General features: G+C 43.2%; 1 protein-coding gene across 2 annotated transcripts in view; it reads right to left on the reverse strand.

Annotated features, from left to right (window-relative positions):
- OPHN1 (oligophrenin 1) overlaps positions 1 to 9818 on the reverse strand; it is a 721258-nt gene extending 711440 nt beyond the window's left edge. Inside the window, exons 1-2 of one of the 2 annotated variants that reach the window (XM_053579945.1) lie at positions 9690 to 9818; positions 8929 to 9086 (exon numbers count right to left, since the gene is read on the reverse strand). In XM_053579945.1, coding sequence (XP_053435920.1) covers positions 8929 to 9082 — 154 coding nt within the window. In that variant the 5' untranslated portion in view covers positions 9083 to 9086; positions 9690 to 9818. The other variant, XM_053579942.1, reaches the window with a different exon arrangement.
- Positions 9819 to 22660: the final 12842 nt, after the last annotated feature.

Below are 22660 nucleotides of genomic sequence, written 5' to 3' on the forward strand. Positions count from 1 at the left end.
TTATGTTTATATATTATATATTATATTTATATTATTTATATATTTACATAATTTATATATACATGTATAAATAAAACATTATCAGCTTGGCTGGGGGAGAGGAGAATACGAAATTAGGTGGCAGGCTGAATTTGTCTCACCAGCAATAGTTTACAGACCTATGGTGTACCTAGTTAACCTAAAAGACCTAAATGGAGTTTTATTGGTAAAGTAGTGAAAATATATATATACATTTTTTTTTTTTTGAGACAGAGTCTCACTATGTCACCCTTGGTAGAGTGCCTTGGCATCAAAGCTCACAACCTCAAACTCTTGGGCTTAAGCGATTCTCCTGCCTCAGCCTCCCAAGCAGCTGGGACCACAGGTGCCTGCCACAACACTCGGCTATTTTTGTTGTTGTTGTTGTCATAATCGTCATTATTGATTGGCAGGCCTGGGCTGTGTTTTAACCTGCCAGCTCCGGTGTATATGGCTGGCACCTTAGCCTTGGAGCTACAGGCACTGAACCTTATTTTTAAATTATTGAAAAATTCAAAGGAAGAACAATACTTTGTAACATGAAAATTATGTGAAATTCCCATTCAGTGTCAATAAATAATAAATGTGGTTTCTTTGTTTGTTTTGTTTTGAGACAGAGTCTCACTCTGTCGCTCTGGGTAGAGTGCCGTAGAATCATAGCTCATAGTAACCTCAAATTCTTAGGCTCAAACGATTCTCTTGTCTCAGACTCCCAAGTATCTCAGACTACAGGTGCCAGCCACCACACCCAGCTATTTTTAGTAGAGACGGGGTCACACTCTTGCTCAGGCTGGTTTTGAAATCCTGAGCTCAAGTGATCCACCTGCCTCAGCCTCCCAAAGTGCTAGGATTATAGGCATGAGCCACTACACCCAGACAATAATAAAGTTTTATTTAAACATAGCTATTCTTGCTTATATATTCTTCATGGCCACTTTCTCACAACAATGGCAGAGTTGAGTAGTTGCCACAAAAACTGCATGTCCTCAAAATCAACACTCATAAATATGTAGCCTTTATTTATACCAACAATAGTTATGCTGAAAAAAAATAGTCAAGGACTCTATTCCATTCATAGTAGTGCCAAAGAAGATGAAATATTTGGGAGTTTACCTAAAAAAGGACGTGAAAGATCTCTATAAAGAGAACTATGAAACTCGAAGAAAAGAAATAGCTGAAGATGTTAACAAATGGAAAAACATACCATGATCATGGCTGGGAAAAATCAACATTGTTAAAATGTCCATACTACCCAAAACAATATACAATTTTAATGCAATCCCTATTAAAGCTCCACTGTCATACTTTAAAGATTTCGAAAAATAATACACTGTTTTATATGGAATCAGAATAAACCTCGAATAGCCGAGACATTACTCAGAAATAAAAACAAAGCAGGAGGAATCACACTACCAGACCCCAGACTATACTATAAATCAATTGTGATCAAAACAGCATGGTACCGGCACAAAAACAGAGAGGTAGATGTATGGAACAGAATAGAGAAGCAAGAGATGAACCCAGCTACTTACCATTATTTGATCTTTGACAAGCCAATTAAAAACATTCAGTGGGGAAAAGATTCCCTATTTAACAAATGGTGCTGGGTGAACTGGCTGGCGACCGGTAGAAGACTGAAACTGGACCCACGCCTTTCACCATTAACTAAAATAGACTCTCACTGGATTAAAGATTTAAACTTAAGGTATGAAACTATAAAAATACTAGAAGAAAGTGCAAGGAAAACACTTGAAGGAATCAACCTGGTGAATATTTTATGAGGAGGACCCCCCGAACAATTGAAGCAACACCAAAAATACATTACAGGGACCTGATCAAACTAAAAAGCTTCTGCACAGCCAAGAACACAGTAAGTAAAGGAAGCAGACAGCCCTCAGAATGGGATAAGATATTTGCAGGTTATGTCTCCAACAAAGGTTTAATAAACAGAATCCACAGAGAACTCAAACATATTAGCAAGAAAAGAGCAAGTGATCCCATCTCAGGCTGGGCAAGGGACTTGAAGAGAAACTTCTCTGAAAAAGACAGGCACACAGCCTACAGACCCATGAAAAAATGCTCATCTTCCTTAATCATTAGAGAAATGCAAATCAAAACTACTTTGAGATATCATCTAACTCCAGTAAGATTAGCCCATATCACAAAATCTCAAAACCGGAGATGTTGGTATGGATGTGGAGAAAAGGGAACAATTCTACACTGCTGGTGGGAATACAAACTAATACGTTCCTTCTGGAAACATGTTTGAAGAATACTTAGGGATCTAAAAATAGACCTGCCATTTGATCCTACAATTCCTTGAAAAAATATATATATATGCATATATATATATATATCCAGAAGACCAAAAATCACATTATAACAAAGATATCTATACCAGAATGTTTATTGTAGCCCAATTCATAATTGCTAAGTCATGGAAGAAGCCCAAGTGCCCATCAACCCACGAACAGATTAGTAAACTGTGGTATATGTACACCATGGAATATTATGCAGCCTTAAAGAAAGATGGAGACTTCATCTCTTTCATGTTTACATGGATGGAGCTGGAACATATTCTTCTTAGCAAAGAATCTCAAGAATGGAAGAAAAAGTATCCAATGTACTGAGCTCTACTATGAAACCAATTTATAGCTTTCATGTGAAAGAATATGGGGAAAGGGGAAAAGGAGGGGAGGGGCAAGGGGAGGATGGGTGGAGAGAGGGTAAGTGGTGGGACCACACCTACGGTGCATCTCACAAGGGTACATGTAAAACAATGCATCTCACAAGGGTACATGTAAAACAAACAAACAAACAAAAAGACTGCATGTCCTCAGCACCTAAATTATTTACTGTATGGCCTTTACAGAAAAGGTTTACTGATCCCTGAGCTATAGCAAAGCAAATTTAAAGCTGCCCATTAAGTGAAGAAAAGTTACAGATATATATGTGGGATTGCTAACACTTTACATATGACCATCAGATGAATCTCCCTAAAACGTAGCTCAAACCAGGCCCCCTCTTACCAAAAATCTTCCCTTAGTATTCCTTGCCTACAGAGGGAAGTTTGAAATCTTTTTTTTTTTTTTTTCTGAGACAGAATCTTACTTTGTCACCCTTGGTAGAGTGCTGTGGCATCATAGCTCACAGCAACCTCTAACTCCTGGGCTTAAGCAATTCTCTTGCCTCAGCCTCCCAAGTAGCTGGGACTACATGTGCCTGCCAGAACACCTGGCTATTTTTAGAGGCGGCGTTCTCACTTTGGCTCAGGCTGGTCTCCAACCTGTGAACTCAGGCAATCCACCCACCTTGGCCTCCCAAGTGCTGGTATTACAGGCGTGAGCCACCAAGCCCAGCCAAGTTTGCAGTCTTTAACAGGTCCTTCACAGTCAGGCCTCAACCTTCCATTCTAACCACATATTCCAAATCTCCCTTTCTGTAGCATATACCCCAGATAACATGAATTATTTGATGTCCCTTTCATTCCCACTATATGAAATGCACTGTCCTTAATACAGTGTCATGCAGCAAAATAAAGAGAGTTTTTAGAGTTGAGTTTATGCTCTAATTCAGCCTCTTGCCCTGTTGGTTGAATTCAACCAATTTCAACCTTTGAATTTCAGTTTCCTCATCTATAGAAGCGGAATAATAAATCCTTATCCCATTAAATTGTTACAAGATGTAATGCCTGGCACAAGGGAACTGCTAAAAAAGTGATAAGTGTTATTAATTCTGCCCAACTCCAATGCTACTTCTTCCTTTGCTTCTCTCTGATCCTCCGACCAGAAAATGAGTTCTCTTTTCCTGTCACATACTGTCATGTCCACCTGTCCTGCTCTTATGGCTCTTATCCATAACCATGACCTTACATGACAGTTATTTTTTCCCATAGCTTATCTCCACTACCATGTCTCCTAGGAACCTGTTGAGGGCAGTATCCATCTGTGACTCACTCTGATGCCTGACAGCTTTGAGAAAAATAACTTGAATATAGTATGTGCACAAGTATGTATTGAATGAACAGTATGTGTTCGCTGAACTATATATAACACTTGATGGGTATCTTATGTTGCCTTGGTTTATAAGCAGGGGCAACATCACTTGTTCTGAATAACACTCAGCCTCAGTTCTCAGCAAGTATTCAAACAACATCAGAGACTGAAACTGCCAACTTAAAAACAAAGAGCAAACAGAAAAGCAGGCAATATAGTCATCTTTCAGAGCGATGGTATTTTTATTTTCCATTAGTTTAAGTTATAATCATCTTGCACTCTGACAATGACAAATAGATCACATTTAAAGGGAGGAGGGGAAATCAACCACTTCCCCAAGAAAGCCATGTTGAATATCATCCATAATGGAAAAGCAAGCATCACAGTGCTGGGTATGGTGGCTCACACCTGTAATCCTAACACTCTGGGGGGCCAAGGCTGGTGGATTACCTGAGCTCACAGGCTGAGCAAGAGTGAGACCTGGCCTCTAAAAATAGCCAGGAGTTGTGGTGCACGCCTGTAGTCCCAGCTACTTGGGAGGCTGAGGCCAGTGAATCACTTTAGCCCAGCAGTCTGAGGTTGCTGTGAACTATGACACCATGGCACTCTACCCAGGATGACAAAGTGAGACTGTCTCGAAAAGAAAGCATCTCATGTACTCAAAACTCATTTAAAAGTAGTAGATGAGGGCTGGGCAAGGTGGCTCATGTCTGTAATCCCAGCACTTGGGAGGCCAAGGCAGGTGGATTGCCTGAGCTCACAGGTTCAAGACCAGCCTGAGCCACAGCGAGACCTCGTCTCTTAAAAATTAGCCAGCGCTGTGGCAGGCACCAGTAGTCCCAGCTACTTGGGAGGCTGAGGCAAGAGAATTGCTTAAGCCCAAGAGTTGGAGGTTGCTGTGAGCTATGATCTCACAGCACTCTACCAAGGGTGACAACGTGAGGATCTGTCTTAAAAAAAAAAAAAAAAAAAGAACAGTAGATAAACAACTACAGGCACACAAGAGAGAAAAACACAAAGTCAAAAATGGGTTCAGCGTCTGCAGCTCAGCAGCTAGGGCACCAGCCACATACACCAGAGCTGGCAGGTTCGAATCCAGCCTGGGCCTGCCAAACAACAATGACCAACTACAACCAAAAAATAGCCCGGCATTGTGTCGGGCACCTGTAGTCCCAGCTACTTGGGAGGCTGAGGCAAGAGAATCGCTTAAGCCCAAGAGTTTGCGGTTGCTGTGAGCTGGGACGCCACAGCACTCTACCCAGACAGACATAGTAAGACTGTCTCAAAAAATAAATAAATAAAATAAAATAAATAAAGTCAAGAATGGGGGAGGGGGAGGGGAAAGGACTTGGAATCTCCCACCTAACAGGTACAATGTAGAGGTACATGGCACACCTCCTGGGTGAAGGGCTCAACTACAACTTGGATATTACCTAACAAATGCTAACAATGTAATCTAATCAAATGTACCCATACATTAATACACAATTTAAAAAAAAAGAATTATTATTCATAACATCAATTACCTCTGAGCCCAGAGCTAAGTAAATCTAAATATTCAAACAGGACCTACATTTAATGAATTAAATCATCATACACAGTTGTGACTAAAGCTTTATCTAGAGTTTGTACAAAATCAGACATAAGCAGGATAAAATGTGGAATCAAGTTCCTCCTGGGTTAACAACTTCAAGAAAAGTTGTAGCTGATTTGTGCAGCACAGTATATCTAGTCTCACTGCTTCCAAGAAATACTAGCTACTTGATGTGATGGTCCATTTAATTAGTTAAATAAAAAGGTATCAATCATTCTTCCTACCTTTCAATGCTAGACTGCAAATGACAAAATAGATCCACACACATGACATTGTAGGGAGTGACATTTTCCAACTAGATTACGGCCAAAAACAAAGTCTCTGCTTCCAACTATTTCTTCTTATGCATTTCCCTTCAGACACCTACTGAAAATTATACATACATTAGTAACCTAAAGACGCATTAACAACTTCCATTATTTAGCCATTTCCATTTGCAAAGCACTTTCACAACCCATTAATTCCTTTGAGTCTCACAACAACCCTGAGAGGTGGGTATAATTACCCCCATTTTACAGATGAAGTAATTTTTGTCAGATCCCAAGATAGTGAAGACAAGACTATAAACCCAATCTTCTAATTCCAATTCCACTGCTCCCTTTTCTTTCCTCCTCCACACAAAACAAGATCATACCTTTGTTTTGCTTCCACCCTATCTACTCTCAGAAAGTTGTTGCCCAGCTGGCATAGTGTGAGGAAGCAAAGTGGGAGTATAAACATTAATGTGGTCAAAACAGTGGAGAATATCCAGCCTTTGCCTCTAGCCAGACAGGCTTTTAGAATCCATGTAACTGAAAGGAAAGAAATGGACCATGAGTTAGCTGATCAGTTTAGTTTCTACCTGTCCTATTTTTAGCTTTCTATGTTACTCAGACACAGAAAATTGCAAGCATCAAGGAGCTCCTGGCCCAGCATGTCTCCATGCAAAGGTTTCAGCCTGCATAATTGCTGACTCTTACCACTTTGAGACTTAGAAAAAAAGGAAAGAATAAAAACAAAAATGCCTGAAAAAAATAAACAAATACAAGCCTGAGCAAGGGTGAGAACCCATTTCTACTAAAAATAGAAAAAAAATGCCGGCATCATGGTGGGTGCCCGTAGTCCCAGCTAATCGGGAGGCTGAGCCAAAGAGGATCACTTGAGCCCAAGAGCTTAAGGTTGCTGTGAGCTATGATGATGCCATGGCAGTCTACCCAGGGTACAGAGTCAAGACTATGTCTCAAAAAATAATATATATATACACACACACACACACACACACACTTATACATGAAATAAATAAAATAAACAACAAAAACAAACAAAATAAAAACCACTACCATCCCCTTGCCTACAAACTTTTGCCCTTCCCCAAATTTTCTTTCTTTCTTTTTTTTTTTTTTTTGAGACACAGTCTCACTATGTCGCCCTCAGTAGAGTGCCGTCCTCAGTAGAGTGCTGTAGCATGACAGCTCACAGCAACCTCAAACTCTTGGGCTAAAGTGATTCTCTTGCCTCAGCCTTCCAAGTAGCTAGGACTACAGGCGCTTGCCACAATGCCCGGCTCTTTTTTTGTTGCAGTTGTCATTGTTGTTTAGCTGGCCCAGACCAGGTTCAAACCCTCCAGCCTGGGTGTATGTGGCCGGTGCCATAACCACAGGCGCCAAGCCATCCCCCAAATGTTTTATTGGAAGTTTTTTTCATAGAAATCTTAATCTCTCTTATATGCCTTAGCCAGTTATTTTTTAGCACACACATTTTCAGCTAACCATTCACTTCACAAAGCCCTCCTAGGGCTTATGAAAAGCTTGGTTTGACTGTGGATACTGCACCAAGCAGTTCACTGTAATAAGTAAGCAAAACCAAATAAAAAGCCCAAATATTCCCCCTCTTCCTTTCATTGAACCCTCACCTTTCTAATTTTGTAGTACAACCTGCATATCCTTAACCTCTTAATGAACCCTTCTAAGAGGAGACATAACTCAAAGACTATAAGGATCGGCATTTCAAACACCCCATCTTTAAGGTGCTACCAGACGTTTACTCTTGGTTAGGCCACACTAGGAGAAGCCATTAAAAGATCAAACTCAAATGAAATGACCTCCAGGAACTTGTACAGTTTATATATTCTGTCTAAAAGTGAACAGATAACATGTGTAGGGAACGGAGGCACCAAGGAACAAACCAGAAGAGCTGCATAAGAAATATCAGTTGGTAGCAGTTACCATCACTCTGCCCCTTCTAAGCCTTTCTCTCTGATCTTAGTTGGCTGCATCTGACTAAGAAGGTCCCCACACTGGTCTTAGACACAATATTTTGTAGATAACTGGAAACAAAGTTATAAGCACTCACAACGTATTTGCCGATGACTTTGACTTTATTTTTCACAATCATCTTTCAGCCAAAAGAAAAAAAAAATATCAGTTCACCCAATCATTACCCTCCATTCTTCTGGGTATATACTTTGGCACAAAGGGTTGGGTTGCCTATACTCTCATTGGGCATGTTTATTATTCTTTCTTTTACTCCAAGCCTCCTGCCAACCAGCAGAAACAAAACCCCAACACATAGTGGGGAAAGGAGGGAGCCTCCCACAGCTGAGTCAGCTGTGACCACTGAGACAGCCAAGCTAGGTGAAGTTTCCTCAGCCCCTCTGCCCCTAACCCTAGCTTTACATTTCACTCCCTGGAGGCTGGGCTCCTCCTTGCAGAGAGCAGGCAGATCTTTTTTTTTTTTTTTTTCCATTCTTAAGCAGAATTCAGTAGAACCCATCCGATAATCCTGAGTTTAGACTGACCTTGACCTTTAACATAGCTCAGTATGTTAAAGAAAAATGTTGCTAGGGTATAGGTGCTTTCCTTAGAAAATAACTTGCCATGGGGAATTTTTTATTGCCCCCACACTTATCTCTAGCAACCAGAGGCCAACACAAAATCATTATTCAAGCTGCTGACCTTAATTCCCAATTCTTTAGGAGGTACTGGGGAAGTTCCTTGGTCAGCTTAGAAGCCACCTTGCCCCAGAAAAGAGTGCTGAACATGTTTGACAGTATAGGCAAATTGTTCCTCCAGAACAACGAACAGTCAAGAAAGGATAATTACAGACAAGAGGGTTCCTGGCAAAACTACAGATCCTATTTTATAACATCAAAGCCAACAAAGAGGAAATCCAAAAGTTCTGGTTGTATCCACCACTTCCTACTTCTACTGTCCTCACTCACATTGGCCTCAGAGACCAGGGCTGGGAGTCATCCAGCAACCTCCCTTCCCCCTGCGGTGTGGAAAAGCTTAAAGGCCAGAGCCACTAGCTCAGGGAAACGGCTCATCTAAGCCTTCCACTTACTTCTCATAGCGCCGATAAGTGCGTTGCCATCTTTGATCACGTCTTTGATGAATTTATTGGTCCTCTCCAGCTCCTGCTCATAACACTTGAGCCTCTCACGAAAATCCGGGCTGTCCAGGTAGCAGTCGCTGAACTCCAGCGGGGGATGCCCCATGGTTCTGATGGCGTAGGAGAAAGAGAGGAAAGACACAAAGACCAACAGCATCAGTGGCAGAGTGGGAGAAGTAAACCGGCGGACTGAGAGCAAGACCCACTTAGCCTCCCTCCCTTTGGAGGATAGGTACCTATTCCAATGAGACCCCTGGGGAGCGCTGGCTGGTTGGAGAACTGGCGGTCCGGCAGTTGCTTCGGGGAACAGGCTGAGCTATTGTAGTCGGATCCCGGCGGGGTGCTGCCTAGCAAGCAGCATTCTCCCTAAGCATCATTCCCCCGGAGACTAGCCGGACCCTTCCTGAGCAATTACAAACGTGACCCTTCAGTCCGCCCAGGGTGTAGGAGGGGATGGGCGCCTGGGCAGGGTGCAGCCTCTCCTGGTTCTGGAGCTAGCAGATTTCCTTTGCGGAACTCCACGGGTAACCCAGATTGCACTGTCCCCTCCCCCTTCTTAAAGCCGGCGCCTGCGCCCCGCCCAGCCCCAGCAAAGCCTGAGCGCCAAGCCTCAGCACTCGGATTCCTTCTTCAACTCTCTTCCTTGTACCCAAGGGTTGCTTTGCCAGGGCCCGCCGGCTGCTGCAAATTCTTCCTTGTCTTAGGGAGCCGACCTGTGTTCTGTTAGCCGCCAGAGGGTTTAGCCGCGGCAGCGATGAAACGAAGGCTTCCTCCAGAGACACCAGAGCTGTTAGAGGAGAGAGATGGCGCGAAGCACAATAGCTACGGTAGCTCGGCGCTTCCCTGCGGAAACCGGGGAGCAGTCAGCGCCCTAGGACTCCTGCTGGAAAGCGTGGCGGCCTGGGAGATGTAGTCTTTCCGTTTTCACGCCCCATGACTCCTCCCTGTGGTCTCCCCACCACCCGGCTAGGGCGGCTACTCTCCCAGAACAGCATTCCCAGCCTGCCCCAGGCTAGCTGACGGGCGCCAGCCTGGAGGACAGGTGCGCGACAATGGAGTCTGTGGGGAGTTTGTAGAACTAGAGCCAGAACCCAGGAGAAATTAGACGATGGGAAGCTGTCTCTAACTTGTCATTATTCGTCTGAGTTGTGGATTCTTTTCTCTTAGCTTCTTTCCAGCCCTCCTCGAACCTACCCCTTTTTTCCCTCTACCCTTTTCTATTTCTCCTGTTCTAAGCGCTCTAATTCGCATGAGCCTTAAACTTAAAGGGTTGACTCCTACTATAGAGTCTGTTAGGCTCAGAACTCCCTACCAAAGAAAGGGAGGCTGTAACGTGAAGTTAACTTTTTCCTGAACAGGACCTCAGTGCATGTTTCTTGTGACCCAAATAATTGCATAATCTGATAATTAAAGCATATGATTTTCCATATGTAAGAAGAGGATGTTATAGATTGTCTTGCAGCTTAGCAGAGAGTCCTCTTGTTCATTTTCTATTTTAGGAGAACCGGGGCTGCTCTTGAAAGCGGCTGTGTTGAGGTTAAGAGTTTTTTAGCTAAAAAAACTGAAAAAATAGTGTGTACATGGGCAAAAAGATCCACTTTGGTTTTGCAGAAGTGTTTAGACTAGATTGCCCTTCACGGAAGGCCAAGAGAAGCCAGAATTGGGCGGCGCCTGTGGCTCAAATTAGGGCGCCGGCCCCATGTTCTGGAGGTGGAGGGTTCAAACCCGGCCCTGGCCAAAAACTGCAAAAAAAAAAAAAATTGGAGAAGCCAGAATTGACGGGGATTGTAGCTGTAAACAGAGTAACAATGGCTAACCCACCTCTGTTAGTGTCCTGTTGCTTCTACAAGTTACTGCAAACGTGGTGGCTTACGTCAATATAAACTTATGTTACAGTTCTGGAAGTCAGAAATCAGAAATGAGCCTCACTGGCTAAAATCAAGATGTCAGAAGGGCATCTGGATACTGGAGGGGGAAATCTATTTCTTTACCTCTTCCAGCTTCTAGAAGATGCCTACATCCTTTAGCTAAATAGTTCCCTTCCCTCATCTTTAAAGCTAACAATGGCCATTCAAGTCTTTCTCACACTACCTCACTCTCACTCTGATTCTCCTGCCTCCTCTTTCACTTACAAAAACCCTTATGATTACATTGGGTACATGGGATAATCCATGATAATCTCCCCATCTCAAGATCCTTAATTTACCAGCACTCTGGGAAGCGGAGGTGCCAGATAGCTCACGAGATGGTGACCAGCCTGAGCTAGAATGAGATCCCCTACCCCTACCGAGAGCCTGTCTCTAAAAATAGCCAGGCATTGCAGCAGATGCCTGCAGTCCACGTTACTAAGGAGGAGAAGGTAAGAGAATCACTTGAGCCCAAGAGTCTGAGGTTGATGTGAGCTATGATGCCATGGCACTGTACCAGGGCAACAAAGTGAGACTCTCTCCCCCCAAAATAAATAAATAAATATAGAAATAATTTAAAAAATCCTTAACTTAGTCACATCTGGAAATTTCCTTTAGCCATGTAAGATATATTTATAGGTTCCAGAAATTAGGACATGAACATCTTTGAGGGGAAAGCATTGTTCTAACTACCACATAACCTATAATCCTGTAACACACCTTATTAATCCTCAAAACAGCCCTATGAGATTGATATTATTAGTAGTAGTATTTTTGAGACAGAGTCTCACTCTGCTACCCAGGATAAAATACATAGTGTCAGCATAGCTCACAGCAACCTTAAACTTCTGGGTATAAGCAATCCTCCTACCTCGGCCTCCTGAGTAGCGGAGACTATAGGAGCCCACCAGGATGCCTGGCTAATTTTTCTATTTTTAGTACAGAAGGGGTCTCACTCTTGCTTAGGCTGGTCTCAAACTTCTAAGCTCAAGCATTCCTCTCCCCTCAGCATTCCAGAGTGCTAAGATTACAGGCCTGAGCCACCACACCTGACCATTATTATTATTTTATAGGTTTAAAAATGAGAAAGCTGGCTCGGCACCCGTAACTGAGTGAGTAGGGCACCGGCCGCATATAACCGAGGGTGGCGGGTTCGAACCTGGCCCCAGCCAAACTTCAACAAAAACATAGCTGGGCGTTGTGGCAGGCGCCTGTAGTCCCAGCTACTCAGAAGGCTGAAGCAAGAGAATCATCTAAGCCCAGGAGTTGGAAGAAGTTGCTGTGAGCTGTGATGCCACAGCACTCTACCACAGGTGACATAGTGAGACTCTTGTCTCAAAAAAATAAAAAATAAAAATGAGAAAGCTGAGGGCCAGGTGTGGTGGCTCACACCTGTATTCCTAGCACTTTGGAGGCCAAGAAGAGTGGATTGCCTGAGTTCACAGGTTCGAGCCCAAACTGAGCCGGAGATAGACCTCGTCTCTAAAAATAGCTGGGTGTTGTGGCAGATGCCTGTAGTACCAGCTACGTGGGAAGCTGAGGAAAGAGGATCGCTTAAGCCCAGGAGTTTGAGGTTGCTGTGAGCTATGATGCCACGACACTGTACCAAGGGTGACAAAGTGAGCAATTCTGTTTCAAAAAATATGTACATTGATTAAATTACTTGCGAAAGAAGTTCAAAGTACAATAAGTACATTCTTTTTTACTCTTTTTTTTTTTTTTTTTATAATCATGATTTAGACTTGGCGCCCATAGCACAATGGTTACAGTGATAGCCACATACACCAAGGCTGGCAGGTTCGAATCTGGCCCAGGCCAGCTAAAACAGTTTGAGGTTGCTGTGAGCTGTGATGTCATGGCACTCTACCCAGGGTGACATAGTGAGACTCTGTCTCAAAAAAAAAAGAAAAAAAAACTATGATTTAAGTGTGCTTTGGAAGTTTAACTCTAGGTTCAAGTGTTGCAGAGTGGTAGGGTTCAACGAGGAAACTCTTCCTGAAAATTAATCAGTAGCCACATCCCAGGGAAAGATTTTGTCTCCTATTCTTTTAATCTTTAAGGTTTATATATGGGAAAATGCTCAAAATGGACTTCAGTTATTTTTTTTTTCTTGAGACAGTCTCACTTTGTCACCCTCAGTAGAGTGCTGTGGCATCATAGCTCACAGCAACCTGAAACTCTTGGGCTCAAGTGATTCTCTTGCCATAGCCTCCCAAGCAGCTGTGACTACAGGTGCCTGCAACAACACCCAGCTATTTTTAGAGGTGGGGTCTCACTCTGACTCAGGCTGGTCTTGAACCAGTGAGCTCAAGCAATCTACCCACCTAGGCCTCCCAGAGTGCTAGGATTACAGACATGAACCACTGTACCTGGCCTCAAAATGGATTTTAAATGCACTGTGGATTGAGAAATGCAAGTACTAAGGGAATGTGTCCAATAAACATATACATATAGTCTTCTGCTGTGTCAAGTTTCCTTTTAGCATTCAGTCATTCAACAAACATTTTTTGAACATTTGCTATATGCTTTGACTTGGAGAGCTTATCCATATATTTTCACTACTATAAAAATTACCATTGATATTACTAATGTTAGTTACACTCATGCTTATCTAACTTCCTATACTCAAAGCATTTTACAGTCATCTGTATTATCCTTTATCTAGACAATGAAACTAAAGCACAGTCAAAAACAAATGCCCTGGACCAAATACCTAAGAAGAAACCAGATTAAAATTAGAACTCAGTTCCTCAAATAATAGTATTTATTAAGCACTATCATTGATGCTTTATATACTTTCTCCCTAACTCTCACAACAGCCCTGTATGACTGCGGTCTCCAAACTTTTATTGCTACAACCCCTAAAAGAATTTTGAGAAACTAAGCATTCCCTCATACATTTTTAGGTTAACATCTACATTTTCCATTTTTTTTTTTTTGGGACAGTCTTACCCTGTTACCCTGGATAGAGTGCTTGGATTGGTGTCATCATAGCTCAGAGCAACCTCAAACTCTTGGTCTTGAGCAATCCTCTTGCCTCAGCCTCCTCAATAGCCAGGACTACAGGCATGTGCCACTACCCCCAGCTAGTGTTCCTGTTTTTGGGTAGAGATGGGGGCTCCCTTTTGCTCAGGCTGGTCTCAACTCACGCGTTCAAACAATACACCCAACTCACCCTCCCAGAGTGCTGGGATTGCAGGCATGAGTCACCAAGTGCATCCAACAGCTACATTTTTCATCAAGCTTAAATAGTTGCAAAGGGTTTAAATTCTAGCATACTCAAAATAATGATGCTGATACATTTTATACTTGAAGTCTTCTATTGATGACCATACTAATTTTTTCTGCAACAAAAATATGTCCATAAATAGAAATTGCATTATTTTTATTTTCCTGTTGACTATGTTTCCAGGATTTTTGTTTTTGGATTGAGTCATAATAGTGATTATTATTCATACATAATAAATAAAAATGACGTGAAGGTATTATACAATATGATTTTCTTTTTTGAGAGAGAGAGAGATAGTTTCACTTTGTTGCCCTCGGTAGAATGTCATGGCATCGTAGCTCACAGCAACCTCAAACTCTTGGGCTTAAGCGATCGTCTTGCCTCAGCCTCTCAAGTAGCTGGGACTACAGGTGCCTGCCACAACACCTGGCTATTTTTAGAGATGAGGTCTCACTTTTGCTCAGGCTGGTCTCAACCTCATGAGTTCAGGGTCCCAGAGTGTGCTAGGATTACAGGCATGAGCTACCACACCCCACCTTGTTGTTTTGGGGTTTTTTTGTTTTGCTTTGTTTTGTTTTGAGGCAGAGTCTCACTTTGTCACCCTTTGGTAGAGTCCTGTGGCATCATAGCTCACAGCAACCTCAAACCCCTGGGCTTAAGCGATTCCCTTGCCTCAGCCTCCAAAGTAGTTGGGACTACAGGCGCCCGCCACAACACCTGGCAATTTATAGAGGTGGGGTCATGCTCTGGCTCAGGATGGTCTCAAATCTATGACCTCAGGCAATCCATCCACCTTGGCCTCTCAAGTGCTGGGATTACAAGTGTGAGGCACCATGCCTGGCTGTTTGTTTGTTTTTGTGCCAGAGACTCCCTCTGTCACCCAGGCTACAGTGGAGCAGTGCCATCGTAACTCACTGCAACCTCACACTCCTGCCTCAGCCTCCGAGTAGCTGGAACTACGGGTATTCACCTCATACACAGATAATTTTCCTGTTTTTTTGTGAGGTTTCGGCTCCTGCTGGTCTCAAACTCCTGGCTTCAAGCAATTCTCCCACCTCCACCTCCCAAAGTATAGCACTAGGATTACAGGCATTAACTACCACAATCAACCTGCCTGGCTCTGCCCAGCCCCAAGGATTTTTATACCCTGGGCCAAAGCACTTTCTTTCATATTTTTTGTTTTTTGTTTTTTCTTTTCCTTTTTCTTTCTTTTTTTTTAGAGACAGAGTCTCACTTTATTGCCCTTGGTAGAGTGCCATTGCGTCACAGGTCACAGCAACCTCCAGCTCTTGGGTTTAGGCGACTCTCTTGCCTCAGCCTCCCAGGTAGCTGGGACTACAGGCACCGGCCACAATGCCCAGCTATTTTTTTGTTGCAGTTGGTCATGCCCAGCTATTTTTTTGTTGCAGTTGGTCAGGGGCCGGGTTCGAACCCACCACCCTCAGTATATGGGGCTGGCGCACTACTCACTGAGCCACAGGTGCAACCCAACAGTAAGTTTCTTGACCTTTGGTAGTCCCAGCTACTGGAAAGGATGAGGTAAGAGGATCTCTTGAGCCCAAGAATTTGAGGTTGCTGTGGGCTTGACATCATAGCACGCTAGCCAGGGCATAGAGTGAGACTCTGTCTCAAAAATAAATAAATAAAATAAAAAGATTCTTAACCTTTGAGAGGTATGCTTTCCTACTAAGACACTGGGAAAGGGAGGTGACTGTTCTTCAGTGAGCCGGTCTATGCAAACCTACTCCTAAAGACCTAGGAAGCTGAGAGGCCTAAGAAAGAGACTGTCAAATCCAGTTTCCCCAGAAACATCTGATAGATACTTAGGAACAGAAGCCATGTCATGAGTGACAGCAGGATGAGATGGTAGATCCCCAAACTGTTAGCCCCTTGACTTAGGGCTTATGTACTATAGGGAAGGAATGTGTATGACACCCCACAGGAAAGGCAAGAATTTCCCTAAGGGAAGAATTTAGGTTATGTCAAGGTTGTTTTGACATAAGGGCAGGATTTGTGGTAAGTATGTGAAAGTAAAAATCTTAGCCTTACAGGCATTCCCAAAACTGGTGGATTAGCATCCAAGATGAAGTAGCTTTATCCTCCACAGAAAGGAAAACTGGAGGCGAGTTCTCAGGCAAATCATTTTTAGAAAATTAATGGAAGTTGAGTATTTGAAAAATTGGTTCCCAGGGGCGCCTGTAGCTCAAGCAGCTAAGGCGCCAGCCACATACACAAGAGCTGGTGGGTTCAAATCCAGCCCGGGCCTGCCAAACAATGACGACTACAACCAAAAAAGAGGCGGGTGTCATGATGGGTGCCTGTAGTCCCAGCTACTCAGGAGATTGAGGCAAGAGAATTGCTTAAGCCCAGGAGTTGGAGGTTGCTGTGAGCTGCGATGCCATGGCACTCTACCCAGAAAAGAAAAGAAAAGAAAAATGGATTCCCTTTCAGCTACCTGGTAACTGCATATCCCCTAGAAAGTTTCCATGAATCTTGCTATAGACTGAATACTTGCATCCACTCCAAAATTAATATACTGAAATCCTGACCCCCAAGGTGTTGGTATTAAGAAGTGGGCCCTTTGGGTGGTGCCTGTGGCTCAAGGGGTAGGGCGCCGGTCCCATATGCTGGAGGTGGCGGGTTCAAACCCAGCCCCGGCCAAAAAAAAAAAACAAAAGAAGTGGGCCCTTTGAGACTTGGTTGGGTCATGAGGTCAGAGTTTTCATGACTGGCATCAGTGCCCTTATAAAAAGAGTCTTGAGAGAGCTCCCTTGCCCCTTCTACCATATGAGGACACAGAAAAACTCTCCACTTTATCCTCCCCCTTCAAGTTTCCTCCAAGAGTGTTTCTTGGTGAAAAACAAAGCCATCAACTTACAGTTTTCAAATTAAATAAATATAATTTATTTAATGTCTGTGTTTAAATATCTACCAAAGGCAGAGTGCGATGGTGCATGCCTATAATCCTAGCATTTAGGGAGGCTGAGGCTGGAGGATCTCTTCAGCTCAGGACTTCCAGACCAGCCTGAGCAAGAGGGGGAGATCCTATCTCTACTGAAAATACAAAAATTAGGTTTGGCGCTTGCTGCTCAGCAGTTAGGGCACCAGCCACATGCAACATGGCTGGAGGGTTTGAACCCAGCCAGGCCTGCCAAACAACAATGACAACTACAACAACAAAAAAAAAAAAAAAAACAGCCGGGCGTTGTGGTGGGCTCCTATACTCCCAGCTACTTGGGAGACTGAGGCAAGAGAATTGTTTAAGCCCAGGAGTTGGAGGTTGCTGTGAGCTGTGACACCACGACACTCTACCCAGGGCAATAGCTTGAGTCTCTGTCTCAAAAAAGGAAAAAAAAAATCCTCTAGGAGAAAAAACACACACAAACACAAAAAGAAAAAAATACAACAAAAAAAAATTTAAATCCAAACAGGGTCTATTTTAATTTTAATTTTTTTTTGTAGAGACAGAGTCTCATTGTACCACCCTGGGGTAGAGTGCCATTACGTCACACGACTCACAGAAACCTCTAACTCTTGGTCTTACGCGATTCTCTTGCCTCAGCCTCCTGAGCAGCTGGGACTATAGGTGCCTGCCACAACGCCCGGCTATTTTTTTTGTTGCAGTTTGGCCGTGGCTGGGTTTGAACCCACCACCTTTGGCATATGTGGCCCGTGCCCTACTCACTGAGCCACAGGCACCACCCGGTCTATTTTAATTTTAAGAGTTTTTTGGTAAGGTTAAAGAGGCACAGCTGTATATTACTTTTTAATTTCTAGTAAGATATCAATATCTAGCATCCCGGCACAGCATGCAGGGTTATTCCAATTTTTACCATCTTAGAAGGTGTGGTAGTAAGCTCCACTGAGTGTTCAGAAACTTTCCAGTAGCTTCTAGAGCTCCTGCTGAATAGTGGAACCTAAATTATAATGTTCTACTATTGATTCATGAACTTTCACTTGTATAAGAATCACGACTAGGAGGCTGGGGCATGGTGGCTCATGCCTACAATTCTAAAACTCTGAGAGGCTTAGGCAGGTGGATTTCCTGAGCTCAGGAGTTCGAGACCAGGCTGAGCAATAGGAAGATCTTGTGTCTACTAAAAATAGAAAAACAACTAGTTGGAAATATTGGCACATACCTGTAGTCCCACCTACTCAGGAAGCTGAGGCAAGAGAATCACTTTAGTCCAAGAGTTTGAGGTTGCTGTGAGCTAAGATGCCACAAAAATCTAGCCAGGGCAACAGAGTGAGAGTCTGTCCAAAAAAAAAAAAAGAATCACCTAGGGTACTTATTGAAAATGTAGATTTCCTTGGACTCCTCTCCCAGAGATTCTGATGTGGATTGAGATATGAGCTGAGGCCAGACAATATGAACTGAAGCCTGAAAGTAACAAAGAATCAGAAAATTTTCACCACCCAAGAACTCTGAGAACTTGAAGAAAAAAGTAAAAGAAAATTGAGAGGGAGGGCAGGGAGGAGTCCTAAGTGAAGCTATAGGAAATCTGAATTTTTAACAAATACCACAGGTGATTCTGATGGGATCAGTCCAGAATACATGCATCCAGTCTCATGCATTGATAATAAGGATTTATCTACTAAAAACTTGTTGATGGCGTGGCGCCTGTGGCTCAGTGAGGAGGGTGACAGCTGCGTATACCGAGGGTGGCGGGTTCAAACCTGGCCCCAGCCAAACTGCAACAACAACAACAACAACAAATATCCGGGTGTTGTGGTGGGGGCCTGTAGTCCCAGCTACTCAGGAGGCCGAGACAAAAGAATTGCCTAAGCCCAGGTGCTGGAGGTTTCTGTGAGCTGTGATGCCACAGCACTCTGAGGGCAACAAAGTGTGACTCTGTCTCAAAAAAATAAAAAAAATAAAAACTTGTTGAAACATGACAGTCCTCAAACAATAATAGTTTTAATTAATATCATGAGTGAAAGTTTCTATTTCTCATTTTGGCAGCAGTTAGGATTTCTGGCTTTCATACTAGTACATCTTACATTTGATACTAAGCTAATTATTAAATAAGCATGATAAAATAACTGCAGTATTTGTACAACATTTTATATGTGGTCATTTTTTCACTTGTATAACATAGTGCATTACATACTTTTTAAATAGAATTAATGAAATAATAACTTGAAAAAAATAACTGAATTTTTTTTGAGTCACAGTCTCAGGCTATAGCCCTGGGTAGAGTGCTAAGGCATCATAGCTCACAGCAACCTCCAACTCTTGGGCTCAAGAGATCCTCTTGCCTCAGTTTTTTGTTTGTTTTTTTGAGACAGAGTCTCACCCTGTTCTCCTTGGTAGAAGCAACCTCCAGCTCCTGAGCTTAGGCGATTCTCTTGCCTCAGCCTCACAAGTAGCTGGGACTATAGGCACCCACCACAACGCCCAGCTATTTTTTGTTGCAGTTTGGCCAGGGCCGGGTTCGAACTCACCACCCTCGGTATATGGGGCCCTACCCGATGAGCCACAGGCACCACCTGCTCTTGCCTCAGTTTGTCTGTTTTTAGTAGAGATGGGGTCTCCCTTTTGTTCAGGCTTGTATCCAACTCATGAGCTCAAGCTAATCTACCCACCTCAGTCTCCCAAAGTGCTAGGATTACAGACATGAGCCACTGCCCCCAGCCTAACAACTGTAATCTTTTTTTTTTTTTTTTTTTTGGTGCAGTTTTTGGCCAGGGTTGGGTTTGAACCCGACACCTCTGGCATATGGGGCTGGCGTCCTACTCTGTTGAGCCACAGGCACCGCCCCACAACTGAAATCTTTTTCAACAGGTTTCTGGACCTGGGGTGTGAAGACAGGAAGAAGCCTTAGACAGTTGAGCCTAGCTAAGTTCTTTGAGTTTCTCTTTTTTTTTTTTTTTTTTTTTTTTAGACAGAATCTCAAGTTGTGGCCCTGGGTAGAGTGTCTTTTAAACAACCTCAAACTCTTGGGCTTAAGTTATTCTCTTGCCTTGGCCTCCCAAGTAGCTAAGACTATAGGCACCCACCACAAAGCAGGGCTATTTTTTGGTTGCAGTTGTCATTGTTGTTTAGCTGGCCCCGCCAGTTTGAAACCATCAGCCTTGGCGTACACATGGCTGGTGCCCTACCCACTGAATACGGGCACCGCCCTTTGAGTTTCTCTTAAAGTAAAGCTACACAAAATAAAACATTCAGTTCTTTCCAATTTCTAATTCTCTTCCCTTTTCAGCAACAAAACAAGTGCTTAATAGGCAAATGCTTAAAATAACATGTCAGTGACTGCAAATGGGTATGTATCCAGACTTAGAGTAGAGCAAAATACTAAGATCCAAAACAAAACATTTTAACAAATGATTCTAGAGCACTACTAATTAGTCTTTTTTCACAGACTTGACCATTTTTATGCTAGTAATTTTATAAATGGATACATCACAGAAAACAATGGACACTGAAGTGGTTATTTAAAGAAGGCAAAACTACAGTGGCAATGTTCTGACAAAACCCCACTACACACCAGTCATGCTTTTTCTTTCGCATGGTTAAACCAACGTTACCACAGGAAGGGAACTGGTTTCAGAAACTTACTAAGAATGAATTGTGGGTGCATTCACATTTCAACCATCAAAAACCTTCATTAGACCACTAAGTTACTTTATTTTTCTAGACTGGGCACAGTGACTTACTCTTGTCATCCTAGCAGTATGGGAAGCTGAGGCGGTTGGATTGCCTGAGCTCACGTATTCAAGACCAGCCTTAGCAAGAGTGAGACCCCCATCTCTAAAAGTAGCTGGATGTTGTGGCAGGCGCCTGTAGTCCCAGCTACTCAGGAGGCTGAGGCAAGAGAATTGCTTGAGCCCAAGAGTTTGAGGTTGCTGGAGCTGTGATGCCATGGCACTCTACCAAGGGCAACAAGTGAGACTGTCTCAAAAAAAATTTTTTTTTTCCTAAAGAAGAAGAATTTTGAATTTTAAGTTGATGGTAAGTACTGAAAAGTAAATAAAACACTAACAATCAACATTGAGTATGTCCTATTGAGAGAGGATACTTGGGAAGGGTAACGTCTAGGAGAACAGAAGTCTTCTCAAGGAGACCCCAAGGATACACCTGCAAGGTCCTCTAGACTTAACTTCCTAGGACCTGGAAATTTCTGCTTCTGTGAAATACTATAGTTCTGTGGGGGCTGGAACAGATTCTCCCACTTGATTCGAACTGACCAATGAGAAAGGTACCTGTAGGATGGAACTTTTTGACTGTAGATAAAAAGGGAAAGACCAATCCAGTCTGGGAGCATGGCCATTTTGAATTCATCTATGCCCGCCCACTGAAATAAAGCCCTTCCTCTTATAAACATGGTGTTTGGAAAGGAGAGAAAGAGCAGACCTCGTCTTCCTGCAACACTATGTCTTAGGCACCTGTTTTATCTTTACAACAACCAGCTTTCTCTTTGTGTGTGTGTGTGTGTGTAGAGAGAGAGAGAGAAAGAGAGAGACAGAGTCTCACTTTGTCACCCTCAGTAGAGTGCCATGATAGCTGACAGCAACCTCAAACTCTTGGGCTCAAGCTATTCTCTTGCCTCAGCCTCCCTAGTAGCTGGCCCCACCACAACGCCTGGCCATTTTTTTGTTTGTTTTTTGTTTAGCAGGCCTGGGCCGGGTTTTAACACACCAGCTCCAGAGCATGTAGCTGATGCCCTAACCACTAAGCTACTGGCACCCAGCCACAACCACCTTTCTTTTTCTTTTTTTTGAGACAGTTTCATTTTGTCACCCTCGGTAGAGTGCTATTGTCATAGCTCACAGCAACCTCAAACTCTTGGGCTCAAGCGATTCTCTTGCCTCGGCCTCCCCAGTGCCTGGGACTACAGGTGCCCACCACAATGCCCAGCTATTTTTAGAGACAATTTCTCACTCTGGCTCAGGCTGGTCTCAAACCTGAACCCATGAACTCAAGCAATCCACCTGCCTCAGCCTCCCAAGTGCTGGGATTATAGGCAAGAGCCACTGAACCCAGCCAGCAAACACCTTTCAATGTAGATACTCTTATGTCAGTTCATTTTCCAGATGAGGAAACTGATCTGCTTGGAACTGATTGATCTAGGAACTAAAATCAGCTTCTGGTACTAAGGCTCTCACTTTTTTTTTGAGACAGAGTCTCACTCTGTCATCCTGGGTAAGTGCCATTTAAGGTGTCATTATCTTGCAGCAACTTCAGTCTCCCAAGTAACTGGGCCTGTTGAACAACAAATGACAATTGGAACAAAAAATAAATGACAACTGGAGCAAAAAATAGCCAGGTGTTGTGGGGGGGCCTGTAGTCCCAGGTACTTGGGAGGCTGAGGCAAGAGAATTGCTTAAGCCCAAGAGTTTGAGGTTGCTCTGAGCTGTGACACCATGGCACTCTACCAAGGGCAACATAGTGAGACTCTGCCTCAAAAAATAAATAAGTAATTAAATAAATAAATAAATGCATGTACCCTTTGACCTATCAGATCTACTTTTAGGAACTTGTGCTATAGGTTTCACCACAGAAGCATGCAAAGATATAGACAAATATATCACCTACAGCATTTTTCAG

The sequence above is a fragment of the Nycticebus coucang genome, chromosome X (genome assembly GCF_027406575.1).
Source record: "Nycticebus coucang isolate mNycCou1 chromosome X, mNycCou1.pri, whole genome shotgun sequence".
Taxonomy (NCBI): Eukaryota; Metazoa; Chordata; class Mammalia; order Primates; family Lorisidae; genus Nycticebus; species Nycticebus coucang.